This window comes from Mirounga leonina, unplaced genomic scaffold, assembly GCF_011800145.1.
Source record: "Mirounga leonina isolate KUSES-001 unplaced genomic scaffold, KU_Mleo_1.0 Mir_127, whole genome shotgun sequence".
Lineage (NCBI taxonomy): Eukaryota > Metazoa > Chordata > Mammalia > Carnivora > Phocidae > Mirounga > Mirounga leonina.
This window is the reverse complement of record NW_023270316.1, coordinates 38,599,129-38,613,902: the sequence shown is the minus strand read 5'-3', so window position 1 is coordinate 38,613,902 and position 14,774 is coordinate 38,599,129. Positions and strand designations below refer to the sequence as shown.

Sequence of the window (14,774 nt, the reverse complement as noted above, 5' to 3'; positions counted from 1 at the left end):
AGCAGCGTAATACTAAAAGGCAGAGATGGTCAGATAGAAAGACAAGCAATGGAAGAATGTTAAAATATAAGATATTATACAAACATGGTGAAACTGACCAAATTTCCATCTCCCTGCAGCCCATATAGTTTAAAAATCTGTATAAAGTGGGCGCCTGGGTGGCTCAGTTGGTTAAGCGACTGCCTTCGGCTCAGGTCATGATCCTGGAGTCCCGGGGTCGAGTCCCGCATCGGGCTCCCTGCTCGGCAGGGAGTCTTGCTTCTCCCTCTGACCCTCCTTCCTCTCATACTCTCTGTCTCTCATTCTCTCTCTCTCAAAATAAACAAATAAAATCTTTAAAAAAAAATAAAAAATAAAAAAATCTGTATAAAGTAATGAGTGGTGAGGCTGTCGTAGGCTCCTTTTAAGAAAAGGTAAGTTAATTTCACTTGTTTTCTCAAGGAATTCCAGAATAATGAGCATAAAATGACTAGGAAGAATTAATCAAACATGCCTCAAAGATGGTGCTTATAAACTCCACCACCCGCAACTGTACAAGTGGTCCCAAGTCCATCATTTTAAATGTGATATGTGTTGATGGTACTGTAATCAGTCAGACTGTTAAAGATCAGGGGAGATATTTTCACATGCCATTTAAATAATGAATAAGGATGTAAAAACACATCCCTAATGAATGACTTCAAGTTCTGAATGCCTTGAAGTCATATTATGGCTCGGAACATTCTACTAATTCTGCTACCGTTCTTGTCTATAGGATGGATACAAACTGCCTAGAGGACAAAACTGTGAGGGAGAGATTAAATATGGGTTGTTTTCCCAGCTTGTTCCTGCCATCACTCTTTACCGTTAAGGAAGGGTCGTTGTTTTACTTAGGGATTTCCATTTTACTCAATCCTGGCTTAGGGGAAAAAAAAGAATATAAATCAAAACCAAAATGTCAATCATAGTAATATGTCTTTCTTGTTCTATGTTTCTGATGACTGACAGCCCAATAGGTTTGTATCAAACAAAGGTAAAAAGCATGTGTTCCTTTCCAAATGAAATGTTTGACAGATTGAAGAGCTATCTGAAGTAACTGATGAAATCTTAAACAGCAGAGTCTTTCCATTTGAGATCTTTCCAGATTTGGATTTTCTTCCATGATCTGATGCAGATTTGGGGGGTCCTAACTATTATAAAGGATGTATCACCTTAGCAACATGAGTTATTGAACTCCTATGCCTCCAGATACTGAAAACTTCAGGGTAAGCCCCTTGCTGACTTGCAGTCCCAAATTCTCACCAACATCTGGCCTGTGATTAGACAGTCGTATTTAAAAAAAAAAAAACAAAAAACAAAAACAAAACAAACAAACAAACAAACAAAAAGCTAGCAAATTTTAGGGCCCTGGTATGTAAAATTCTGAAAAAATATTAAACATAAAGTAAGCTGTCAAGAAAGCCAAAATTTAAAAATCCATGTTAAATAATTCTTAGTTTCCAACTACATTGACTATATAAGATATTAACTGATTTGTTAATATTAGCAAGAGACTAGTTTGAATAAAGGACCTCCATCAGGAAAACACCATCCTAAATTCAGAGAAGAGACTACCCTAAATTCAGAGAATGCTTACTGCACGGATTTTAAGTGAAAGTGGTAAATAATCCACCAAACTCAGTTTTGTTTTGGTCTGTAACAATACACAAGCTAAGAGTTCAACTCTGACAGAGTAAACCTGAGAAAGTACTAAAAAAGATCAGTACAGTTGACCTGGCCCTCGATCCTAAAAACACTCAATCTGGTACTGCTAGACTAACACAACCACTGCGGTTTTTAGCATTTGGGGGATTTCTGCATTCCCACCCAACCAAATAAACAACTGGAAATAAAAAAATCTGAATAACAAAATAAAACTGTGGAAACGGAGCTTCTGAGAAAATAAATTACAGGTCTCACTTTCATACCTCAGTACTGTCATGTAAGATAATGTAATATGAAAAATAATTCAATAAGAGGCCATTTCTAATATTTTGGGCATGGTTTACACACATGTCATGTATGTCAACGTGAAAAACAAAAGTTCAAGGGTCAAACCAATTCACAATTAGTTCTGAGGAAATGTGATTTTAGGTTTGAGGTTTTTCACTGAATCCAAATTCTATTTTACTATTTCACATATATTTTAATTTGTGCTATTATGAGAAGATGCATTATAGCTTGAAATATTTAATAAGACTACGCATATACCATAAGAATATAACACATTATCACAAGTGCAATACTTGCAAGGTAATTTTTATGATGCTAAAGCCGGTTCTGTGACACCATAAGGATGACTCATTTGAAACTAAGGTAAGGAACATCAGTTTAGAGTGCTTCTATATATAGAAATAATTGCAAAATTTAGGAGATAATGTTTTAACTACAGAAATTGTTTTCTCTATGTTAGCACATATTCAGTAATCAGAAGACACGTCTATGCTTAATACAGTGGCAACTTTTATTTTTACTCTCCTTAAGGTTATTAGCAATGAATACTAAAATGCACCTTGAATTTTATAGCTTGGCTGTATGAAGCTGAAAAAAAATCAAGCATTTGTCTCACAAATCCAAGAGGAAAGCTACCAGTTTTAATAGATGGCCCATCCTCACTTCAAATCCCTAAATCAATCCAAGGGGTCTGGGTATCCTTTGCCTCAAAACTGACTTCATGATCATAGGGCACTTAGCCGAAGGGCAGGAGTAGAAATAAAAATCGCAATGACAACACTTTAAATATAATTTGCATCTGGGGGAGCAATTTTTCTCCACATGCCACCCGTGTTCAACTGTCAACAATATACTGCAAAATTTAGTAAAGTATCTTAGTTTTTTACTAGCCCCACATTAGTTAAGATTTGCTCCCTTCACTCTCAATTGCATTTTTTCTTCACCCTCCTAAACAGCAGTTCTATGACTGCTTCACGCATTTTACATGACATAGCACTTTAGTGGTTGCAGTGGGATTCCTCAAAAATGAAAAGTAATCATAAATGTAGTATAGTATCTCTAAATGACTGGGAATAGAAGCAACTCCCCTTACACAGTACATGTATACACTTGAGTATAGCACGCATACTCATTTTCACTGTCTGATTTCTTCAATACATACACAGATGTGTATATGAGCCAGTACTCTCAAATGTGAACAGCTAAAGTCAGGATGTTTAAACTCTAAAACAAGCATTTCATTTAGAAAATTAAACATGACTGCTTACCCAGAAACAAACTCTACTACATCTCTCACAGATTGTTTTATTACTGGAAGAAGTCGTCAAATGTAAATAGGTCACTTAAAAAAAAAAAAAAAAAACATTTTCATTCATACCCCACAAAAAGCACACTGGGGCCAAGAAAATTAATCCCCCAAATGCTGTCAACCGGGTTGGGAAATAGCAATAAACAGCTTTCTGTAAAGCCCCTCCAGCTACAATAAACCGGCTGTCAGTAAGCGAGCGGAGAGCCGGGCTGTGCACAAGCAGGTGCTCTGGAAATGATCATCTGAAAGGGAAAGGAGCTGACGTGTCTGACTCCAACATGCTGAGGCAGTGGTTCTCAAAGTATGGTTCCTGGACTAGCAGCATCATGGCCAGGATCTTGTCAGCAATGTAAATTTTCAGTGCCATTGGGGGCCAACCCAATGGCACTGAATCAGAACCTCTGGGAGAGAGCTCCAACAACCCATGTTTTAAGAAACCCTCCAGGTGATTCTGAGACACCCTAAAATTTGGAAACTTAATATCACGCATTATAAAAATCACATCCATTAAGAATATATTTTCCTTTTAGAAAAATACACCAATGAGCTTTATCACTTAAAGCCCTACTGGAATTGATGATGTTGTCATCCTCTGAACAGTGAACTCTGCTTATTTGTGAATAAATATCAAGACATGACCTTGCTTTTTTTTTTTTTTTTAAGGGACATTTCCCTCAATCTGTGAATGCTAAGGATACTTCCAAAAATTCATGCAAAATAATTCGTGGAAAATCCAGTGACTGATTTGTTATATTCGAGGAAAATGAGAGCTTAGCAAAATAGAGTGGATGAGGAATGTGGTTTCCAATGTTCTCTGCAGGGTCACATAAGGCAAAACAGCAGGGGAATAGAAGACAAAATAAGAACCAGTGCTCTATAAGCAAACTCATGGTGTAAGAGTCAGACATTATGTTTTCCTTGTATAGATGATACAAATTAACGATACTTAAACCCTTTACTCAGGAGTCTCGAATTTTACTCACACATCACCTAGCACCATTAAGTGAAAAGGTATTCCCGTTAACAGCAATCTGTGCCCACTCACCTAAAAATCTTCACAGATTATATGTTTATTAATTCCTTTGAAAGCTTTTGTTGTAATAAACCCTACTTTTTCAAAATCATGGAGCTTCAGGAGCACATTTTGTATAAAAGCCACTAGTTGAAGTGAAGGAGCTAAAAAAAGAATTTTTATTTTAGCTTAACTAGAACATCTTCAGATAACACTCATGTGGTTCAGTTAAAAAAGGAAAACTAAAAGGGTAGTATATAATTTGTGTTCTTCATTCATAGAAAATATGCCTCTTCTGTACTAAAATTGTACATCTCGCTATCACCATCACTTCTCCTTACTTCCAATATTCCTTTCCTCCAACACTGCAATTTTTCTTTCTCAGCGTGAAAACTTCTAAAAGGTATAAGCAAAGCCATTTCAATAGCTCTTTATCATAATAGTGAATTACAGCTACGTCTGAACATCAAAATACCTACAGTGAGAACTGCACAGTGACACATGGTCTCAAGGAATGTCGAAAATGCACTTTAGTTCCAGTTAGAGAATTAGTCAGCATCCTATTTTAAAGATTACATCATACAAATATTCTTATGACTAAGCCTCAACAAAGTATCTTTTCCATAATTTGCTGAAATGCACTTAACATTTGTGTCACTGTACTACATATAGTTTCAACTCTTGTGGAGAAGTCAGAAGAAGTGAGCCTGCACGTCAATGCTAACACACCACGTTTACATCAAGAGAAAGAAGGAGGATGTCGGAAGAACGTCAGTCTCTTCCTTTGGAAAACAAATTTCAGAATTTATGTGAAAACTTTCAGTCATGTTAGCTTTTTTTCAAGTTATTATGCAAATCATAAAGTCTCAGTATATTGTGAGTGACCTTCACATTAAAAGTAAATTAAGAAGAAGCCATTTTCTTTCTTTTCATTAATAGCAACTTCATATTTAGCTTCATAAATAACTTTACATGATTAACTATTTACCAACTTTCATAAACCTTTGCTAAGCTCGGAAATCTTCTAAATTTTAAAACACCAACCTCTCTTAAGAAGCTGAGGAAGTTAACATAAAAATACATCCTTCCAACTTGAACTTCTATCGAGTAACTTCATATTCTCCTCTAGAAATTCTATATGGACTTATTTTAATTCCTTTCCTTCTGTGCATTCAAGCTCTAAGTCTGTGTACTTTTAAAATGCTCTAGGTATCTAATCTTCCACTTTTAAAAAGTGGAGATTATAGTGGGATAATCATAGGCATTATGCCTACTGTTCTGGGAATATCTATGTGATTCATTGTCGAAATTATTTTTATAAATATCTTATAACCACCAAACCTTAAAGTCACTCCAGAGCAATAAACACTAGATTATAAGAGGGAAATAGAGTTTCAATAAAACATTCCATCTCACCCCACCCCCCAAATAACAAAGGAAAAACTCTTGAGTTTTCAAACACTAATCAACAACTGTCAGTACTATCCTGCAAATGTACTTTGCTTTCCTTGATTTTCTGAAATCTGTATGTTCTTTATCTTCAACAAATTCAGACGGGCCATCACCATGGGTGGACTCAGTACCAACAATACCAACAAGGATAACACTGGGATTGCGAAATCCTAGAAAGTTTGTGTGGTGAGAGCTAATCGCAAAAGAGCAAGCATATGAATTTAAATGCTGGCTGCTCCAGAGCAACTGTCATTAAATAAAAGGTATCTTTGGCTGTAGCACCAGCTTGATCCTTCCTTCCCCCCTCTCCTTGCTACTGCGGGCTTGGCACCTGGCCAGCACAAGCGACATGATACCCTAGTGCCATCTACAGGGCTATTACTGACACTCAAATTTCATGGCAATAGACAAGCACCGGTGAAATAAATTAGACAGCGCTGCATTTAAATCTTTATTAACAAGGAATTATTAGACCTAAGAAAAACTAATTCTGGATTTGGTTGAAATATGAGTTTCTCAGCCTCTTAATCCCTCTTCATATGGCATATTTCACAGTTTAAAATGAGTTATGACAGATCACTTATGCATTACTAAGATGGGAGAATATTTACAATGGATTCATTCTTTTCTGTATAAATTGGTTATATCAGGGAGAAAGCATTCCTTCTATTTTTTTTTTTTTTCTTGAAAGAGTACTTTGGCCATTACGGACAATTTGCCAACCTTTCTATTCAATACCCAATTTACTATATTACAATGAAATCATCTGAAATCAAAGAGAAGGCTTCCTATATGGCTTCGTTGCAATCTATCGACAATCATGTGCTTCACAGCTGATGTACATTTAAAAGTCTACTATCTCATTTAGAGACTAAAAAAAAATTAACCCCTTTAGCAACCACAGCTCCAAAATAATTACGGTCAGACCTTCAAACGTCATTTAAAACTTCGGGTTTGAAGGTGACTTTTTAGATCAAAAGGAAATGTGAAAATCTTGAAGCAGTCAATTTGGAAACCCCAGGAGCAGAATTTGGCATATCAGGACAGGTTTTCTTCCTCAGCAAACATTACCTTGGGACATTTTTGGAATTATTTCCTCTTTTCATCTTTTGCCATTTGAAGGAAACTGGGAGGTTAGATAATTCTCAGAACTCAGACATTTCAAAGCTGTTCTAAAAATTCTTGACTGAGCCCCAGAGGAACAGAAAAGGGGTCAAGTTTTTTTTTCCCTCTTTCACACTAAGCTAAAGTTAGACCAAAACAATAGACACACTGGCACGTTAATACTGGTTGACTGGGCACTTGTATGCAGTACTCATGGACCAGTAAAAGTGCTCGTTTACCTGTCTGGTGTGTAAGGGGCCCTTTGTCTTGAAACCTCCTTGGGAGCTGCACTCTGAGGCACTGAAGTGATCTGAACTAGTGGAAGAGCGTTTGGAAAGGGTATCACAACCCCCGACAAAGGTGTTGTCCAAAGGGAGTTCCTGAATCACATGATGCTTTTTCACGGAAACTGGAGTGTCTGGTTTAAGATGAAAAGCAGGCTGTGGAGAAGCCGATTTGTAGTGCTTGGCCAAGTCAGGGCTGTTAGGCTTGAAGGTTGTTGGAGGGGCCGGGCCCCAGTCAAATCTTCCTATACTTTGCTCCTCCAGCTCAGCCGGCAGGCTTATGGTCCCATTGATAGGTTCGTGAACTGCATCATCGGGTTTGGACTCTTCGATTGTAACAAAGTTCAAAAGAGAGCTCTTGGGAGACTTTCTTTTCTTCCTTTTCTTTTTTTTGTTTTGTTTGTTCTCCTGGTTCGGGGACATCCATTCAGCACCTTGCTTGCTCCTCTGAGCTGCTTTGAACCTGGATGCATGGCGACAGCGCACCAGGACGGTCACGAAGATCACGACTATGACCACCATGGCACCTGCAACGATGGCAATCATGATGGTGAGATAGTCTTCGTTTTGATAGGGTTGGCTACTGTCCCCTATGTTCCTGTCCAGTGGGGTCTCCATAGTCCTGCGAATCAAGTCGTAGATATAGGAGGCATTCCCAGCAGTGTCGTTAACATAGAGAAAAACAAGCACAAGCGTGTGCAGAGACTTCGGGTACCCCAGGTCACTTATGTTGACCACCAGACGGTGCAAGCCCACATCAGTGGGTGCCGGCTTTTCTTCCAGAGTGATGTTACCTGTTACTGGATCAATCCGAAACAAGCCTTTGTTGTTCCCACTCACAATTGTATACTTCAGTTCGGCGTTCATCCCAGTGTCAATGTCCACCGCAAAAACTTCCGCTACCACAGAGCCAGGAATGGCCGAGAGGGGCACCAACTTAAAAGAAGTGTTGGAAGGTGGAGAAATGACAACTGGGCTATTGTCGTTGACATCCATGACATTGATGGTGACTTTTGCAGTAGAGGAGCGGGGTGGTTGTCCTCCGTCAGTGGCTTTGACATCAAAAGTGTAGGAACTCTGCTGCTCTCTATCAAATGAGACATTTGACTTTATGACTCCAGAATAGGGATCCAACACAAAATTATCACTGTCATTTAGAATGGAAAGAGTCACAGCTTTATTCTCTCCAGCATCTGCATCTGTCACTGTGATTACCCCCACCGTACTATACTTTGGCAGATTCTCAGACACAAAAAATTGAAAATGATTATGAGTAAACTTGGGGCTATTGTCATTCTCATCCAGAACAGTAACTATCACAGCCGCTTGGCTTTGGAGGGGAGGGGTCCCATTGTCCCTGGCAGTTACTGTAAAAATGAATCGTTCTTGTTCTTCCCTGTCAAAGACTCTGGAGGCTGTCAAAACTCCTGTCTTTCGGTCCAGATCAAAGAAGGAGGCATTCGGCCCAAGCTGATAAACAATGTCCGCATTTTTCCCACTGTCTTCATCTGTAGCACTAATAGTTGTTAAGTATAACCCACGTCGGTTGTTTTCAGAAACTGACAGCTCAATTACAGGCTGGTTGAAAATTGGTGGGTTGTCATTTTCGTCCTCAAGCTTAACCCTTACCAGGGCAGTCTGATTTAAACTGGGCTTCCCGGAATCGGAGGCAACAATTTTAAAGCTGAATTCTTTGGTGCCCTCATAGTCCAACAAAGAGGAGGTCTCTAACAAATATTGGTTGTCGTACACTGCCTTCAAATGAAACGGGACCTCTCTTTCAATAAAACAGATCACTTTGCCATTCACATCTGTGTCCTTATCTGAAACTGTAATTAGGGCAATCTTTGTATTGACAGGGTCTTTCTCAGATAAATACACTGTGCCATTGATGGGACTTATGATGTACCTGAGGTCTATGTTAGGAGGGTTATCATTGACATCAGTGACATTGATGGTAACCATTGCTCGAGCGGGGGTGGAGCTGCCATCACTAGCCAGCACTGTCACTTTGTGAATGGCTGTCTCCTCTCGATCTAAGGACCTCTGAACTGTAATCAGCCCAGTAGTATTATTTAAAGCAAAGAGTCTTTTGGTTGCAGGGGCGACCTGGGCACCAAAAATGTACCGGATTTCAGCATTACTGCCTATATCTGCATCAGTGGCATGGAGCTGAATTACAGAGGTGCCTACAGGAGCATTCTCTGGAATGTGCACCTCCACTTGACCCTCTTTAAACACTGGCCTGTTGTCATTTACATCACTTACTGTGACCTGCAGTATGGCCGTGCTGGATTTCTGTGGAGTGCCTCCATCCTCTACTTTGATTTTCATCACATAGGTATCTTTCTGTTCTCTGTCCAAGTTTTGCTGAACAATCAATTGTGGCCACTTCTCTCCCTCCGGAGTTTCCACGATATCCAGTCCAAAAACACTCTGCCCATTTAGCAATTCATAGTGCTGTACACCATTGAAGCCCGTGTCAGGATCTGTTGCCGATGGAATTGGAAAGCGGCTGTTGATCAAAGTGTTTTCTGGAATGGAAATATTGATGACAGGAGATGGAAACATGGGGGCATTATCATTGGTATCCTTGACAATTATTTTTATTTTGATCAGCCTGAAAAAATCATTGGGGAGGATCACTACTTCAAGTTCAAAGAAACACTCATTCTCCTCAGCATAAGAGGCTCCAGCACAGAGTTTTTCTCTGTCTATTCTATTGGAGGTTGTGAAAATTTCCCCAGTGCTACTGGATACTTTCACCAAAGGGGCATCCCCAGCTTTAGAAACCAGTCTGTAGACGAGGCTGGCACTGGTCCCCGTGGCAGCATTGATGTGAGAAATGTTCAGATCCTTTGGTATGTTTCCTATGGGCACATTTTCAGGCAATTCCTCTCTAATAGTGTAAATAAGTTCTTGAGCTATTGCGGAATCCAGCCTTAAACAGGCAATCAGAGCAGCCAACAGGTAAAAATCCCTCAGGTCCATGATAATGTACTTATTTTCTTTTCCCGGATTTTAGGGTTTAAAGGTTTCCACTGAGGAATGATGCACGAATTGCAAGAGGAAGCGTGCATGGACTGGAGGATGCATTACATCTCATCGCTTATTTGGAGACAGCCACTGTCAACACAATCGTATAGACAATATTATTCTTCAGTAAACAAAAACACACAGTCATGAAATATCACAACACATTTTCCACTGCATATTAGTAAACATGGCAGTTTGCTCTGCCACTGTTTGCAAGTTAACTCTGTGGATGAAAACACTAAATATCCACTGTTTGTTGCATTTGCCCAGAGAAAATGAAATTAATCTACTTTTGAATTAAGGACAGCTGCTACTTTTACCTGTATTCACCCACACTGGTTTTTTCAGGACGCTGTTTAATTCAAAACATGCTTTCTTGTGTTCTCTTCTTCCCCTCCCCCTGTCTTACCCGCCTCCTGGCTTCCAACCCGCCTCCCTTAGTTTTTTTAGGTGCAAGTGAAAAACGCTAAGTATTTGGCTATGGTTCCTGCTAATTGCTTTGTCACATGTCAAATGTGATGTTTTCTTCTCTGCTACACTGAGTCATCTCTTTCGTCTAAAAAGACTATCTTTTTCTTTCCTCCCAGTTCCTCAACTGCCTTCTAATCCAATCTTACTGGGAAACAAGCATCCGGACATGCTGCTGCAGCATCAGAAGCAATAGTCACCGGCCACTACATATCCTCATTGCCTAAAAGCACAATACCAAGACTTCAAATTTCCTGCCCAGACCTTGCTCTCATTTCTCCATATTGCCAAATTCTCCCCATTTGGATTAAGAAACACACTAAAACTTTTAAAAATGTATAAAACAGGATTCCTTATCCTAGATGTGGAAGAGAGTGTTGAGATGTAAGTGAAACGCAGCTAACATTTCCATGTAACAGCACAGTATTTTCTACTGTGCATAAAAGAGAGGGAAAAAAATGCAGTTTCTTAACCCTGATCCCTGGTTATAATATTAGTAACATCTGCCACACATAAATACTGCAACCCAGTAACAGCAGGTAAAAAGGCTTCTGCTTAGATGCTCCCCTAACTGCAATTTAAATGGGTGCAAGCCTCCAGGCAGCTACCTACTTGAGTAGAACTGGTCAGTTCCCAGGCTCTAATCTTATCTGCATTAGGCTGCACGGTAGCTGATGCCCGCGATTAGTTCCAGCAGAGTGATGCAGGTAGGGATGCAGATACAGCCTAGTAGGTGAGCTCTGCCCCAACCGGCTACCCAATTACAAACATCCTTCGTCCACACTGAGGACATATCTAAACACAAAATTTACAATTGTGCATGCGAAACTTTACACTTACGTTAGTTGCCTCAACCTTTCCCCTTTCCCGGTATGCTGCAGTTAGGAATGATTTGTTCCGACACATAGAAAGCCATGCATCTGGTAGCACCAGTTTGGGGAGAAATCAGAAGCAGCAAAACGTTTCCTCCTTGTAAAATGTGTTGCTTCGGGCTGGCAAATTAGCAACTCCAGAGAACAAATTCACAGATTTGTCGTTAGTCATTCTCTCCACATTTCGTCTCTATTACCCACGGGGTCTGGGCTCTTCTGGTATTTAACACACACACAACATCCAGTTGCACTTCTTCAGCTCTGGGGTATTTTCCACGGCATCAAGCATACCATTTCCCTCCGATGTCAATACTGCTTAAGTCTCTAACTTCTTGTAGGAAACGTCAGAGTTGGGGTGATGGTGATTCTCTGGCTGCTCTCCGGGATGACAGCTGCCTGAAAAATTCCTAATCGGTTCTCTCTTTCGTGCTTCAGAGACTCTAAGGCGCTCCTTCCTGTCTTGCACGCTCTGCCTCTCTCCCTTCTCCTCTGCCCCTCTCTCCTTCTCCCTCTCCTCTCTGAACTGAATTTCTTGATATAACTCTCAATAAGCCCAGAGGGAGGGCGTGACTGCCCGAGCCCCGCCCCCGGCCCCTGATTGGCCCGCATCTTGCGGTGCGGGCGGCCGCAGCCGGGCGCGAGGGAGGGGGCGAGGAACAAGGCCCTGACTGTCTCCCAGCTTCCCCTCCTCAGCGCCCCCTCGGCAGCCGCGAAAACCCGGAGAACTGATCCTGGCCCCGGGAGAGCCGGGTTTCAGGAGGCGCACTGAGCATGCCCAGCAGGGTCCGGCCCCGGAGGGAAACGCCGGCGCTCCCCAGGCCCGCGCGGCTGCAGCTCTCGTGGCGCGCGAGCCGGCCTGGGGGTTGCTCCGTGCCGCGCGGGGCAGAGAACGGCGGAGCACCGGTGGTGGGACGACCCGGGGCGGCGAGGGAGGCTGGCGGGGAGCACAGGCAAGGATCCGGGGAGCCTCCCGCACAGCGGTGGGCGGACGGGGGACGCCGAGACGGCTCATCTCCGGGCTCACATTTCGCACTCCTCTGTACTAAATGGAGGGGCCAAAATGAAAAGAAGGGAAAGAGTCAACCCAGGGTACGAGGCACGATACGCAGTCACCCCCCGGGAGGGAGCAGGGGCCACAGCTCTCCGGAGAGCGTTAAAACAGACAACATGCCCAGTACTGCAACTAGAGGCTTTTGCTGGCAGGAACACTGGCAAGAAGGGCAGAGAGGGCGGACAGCGAAAGGTCGGGACAGGATATTTGAATCTCAATCAAGACCGGAAATAAAATTAAAATTTGAGCACTTCCTAGAAGCAGGGCGAGGGAAGCTGCCGCGGGAGGGGGGGAGGTGGGTGGGGAGGGACAGTAGCAGCCTCTGGGAAGTCCCTTGATCAGCCCTAGGCCAGTGTGGCGTGCGGTGTGAAGTACCTCGGAGGACAGCTCGGGCCACGGCGGCCGATCTTAGCTGTCCTTGCACTTCGGCTCCCCCCGTGGCCACAAACCTGGGAACCCGAGCTCGCCTGGTTGCGCGGCGGCTGTAGCAAAACCCGCTTCCAGCCCACCTAACTGCAAACTTTGTTTGCGCGAGGCTGGAAGCAGTCCCGTCCAGCTGCTCCCCGAAGTGTAGAACATTTCCTTTCCGTTTGCACTTCTGATTCCAACTTTACATGTAATACTTGTCTTTCCCTGTGCCTTTCTGACAAGTTCTGTAGCATATCCTCACACGTTTCTCATTTTCCTACAAGAGCTAAATGGAATGACTCCCGAAAGGATTAGCTTTGTTCCCTAAATATTAGCCCCCAAAGCACTGTTTCTGATTGATCTTTTAAAAGTAGTAAACCACGAAAATTTGTGTAAGGGGCTCTACCTACAATGCCAGATACCTAAGTTTGAGGCATTAATAACAGTTCACTTGGAACACACACACAAAAAATACTTTTGAATGACCTATAAAGGTTGTCTGAGAAGGTCTTAATGCATGATTGAGTAACTTGTTCTAACTTGCACGGAGGATAAAGAGCATTTATTTTAAACCTCCGTGTTCCATATTCTGTACTGGGCTGTAGAAGCATTAAGGCTCTTCACATAGTTAGGCACTATGATGGTATGTTTAGGGGATAGCTTTTGTTTTTTAGTACGTTTTTTAAAAATAGGAACAACTTATTTTTAGATATTTAAGTTAAAAGTAAAAACAAAAACAAACCCACTAAGCCTACCAAACTTAGATGTTGTATATAATTCTTTTTTTTTTTTTTAACCAACTCATGTGGCATTACAATTTCCCCTCATCTATGAAAATGTAAGCTCCTTTTTATTCAAACTTCTCCGGTGAATATTCACAGTAAAAGTGCAGTACCTAAAAGCCCACTGTAAAACACACCTATCCCTTAGACATAAAATATAAAACCGGTTTCTTGCAAGCAATAGGTTGATATTGTTTTTAAATAGCCTAACAACTCATAAATAGTATTTTGTAGGATTAGAATACACAAATTTAATAAAAAGGGCTGCTTAAGTATCTAAAAATAAAAAATATTACCTGATACAATGTGAATTAAAGGAATTCTTTTATCTTACCAGTGATGATTATTTTGCCATTCACAAAATCTAAAGTTAAAGCTAGTGCATTGTTCCAATCGTCACCTACTTTATTCTTTGGACTAGTTTAAAATAAATGAACCATCATCCTAATACATTTATAATAAACACAGCAGCACACTTTCCAGTTCATTTCATAAGTATGCTAGCTCACATTCTTATTCTAATCATACTGTAGTCATTTCAAAGTTCTGTTGTAATCGCAACACATAGCTTAGCAATAATTATTTAACCTTATTACCAAGCGTAATTGTTTCTGTTTGCTAAGGGATAGCTTGACTTGTAGTCAGAACCCATTATTATCCTATGCTCATAGATGAAACCTTAGAACACAGATGAAGGTAAGGGAAGAGAAAAAAAAACATCACATGATTAAATTTATGACCATGAGACTCCAATTAATGACCTGTAGGTTTACAGGTCAAAGCCCCCAAAAAGAAGTACCTCTAGATTCTTTGCGAAGGAAACTGAATACAGAAATAGAGCTGACTTCAGTGCAGTGCATCCTATTTTGTGTTTATTAAGCATTTCTAGATTATTGAGATTCTTTAACCAAAGCAGTTTTAGCTCTTAAAGCCAGAACAACTGAAGCTTATTGTTTTCCCTATTATATTCCAATTTATAAACTATAGAATGAGAACTACGATTAGAGATCTCATTAATATTCCAG

At 40.9% G+C, this 14,774-nt stretch overlaps 1 protein-coding gene across 1 annotated transcript in view; it reads right to left on the bottom strand.

Moving 5' to 3' along the window:
• Window positions 1–12,023, bottom strand: part of PCDH9 (protocadherin 9) — a 926,583-nt gene extending 914,560 nt beyond the window's left edge. The window contains exons 1-2 of the mRNA XM_035003254.1: window positions 11,477–12,023; window positions 7,088–10,258 (exon numbers count right to left, since the gene is read on the bottom strand). Coding sequence (XP_034859145.1) covers window positions 7,088–10,123 — 3,036 coding nt within the window. The 5' untranslated portion in view covers window positions 10,124–10,258; window positions 11,477–12,023. The remainder of the gene's footprint in view (window positions 1–7,087; window positions 10,259–11,476) is intronic.
• Between the last annotated feature and the right edge of the window lie 2,751 nt (window positions 12,024–14,774).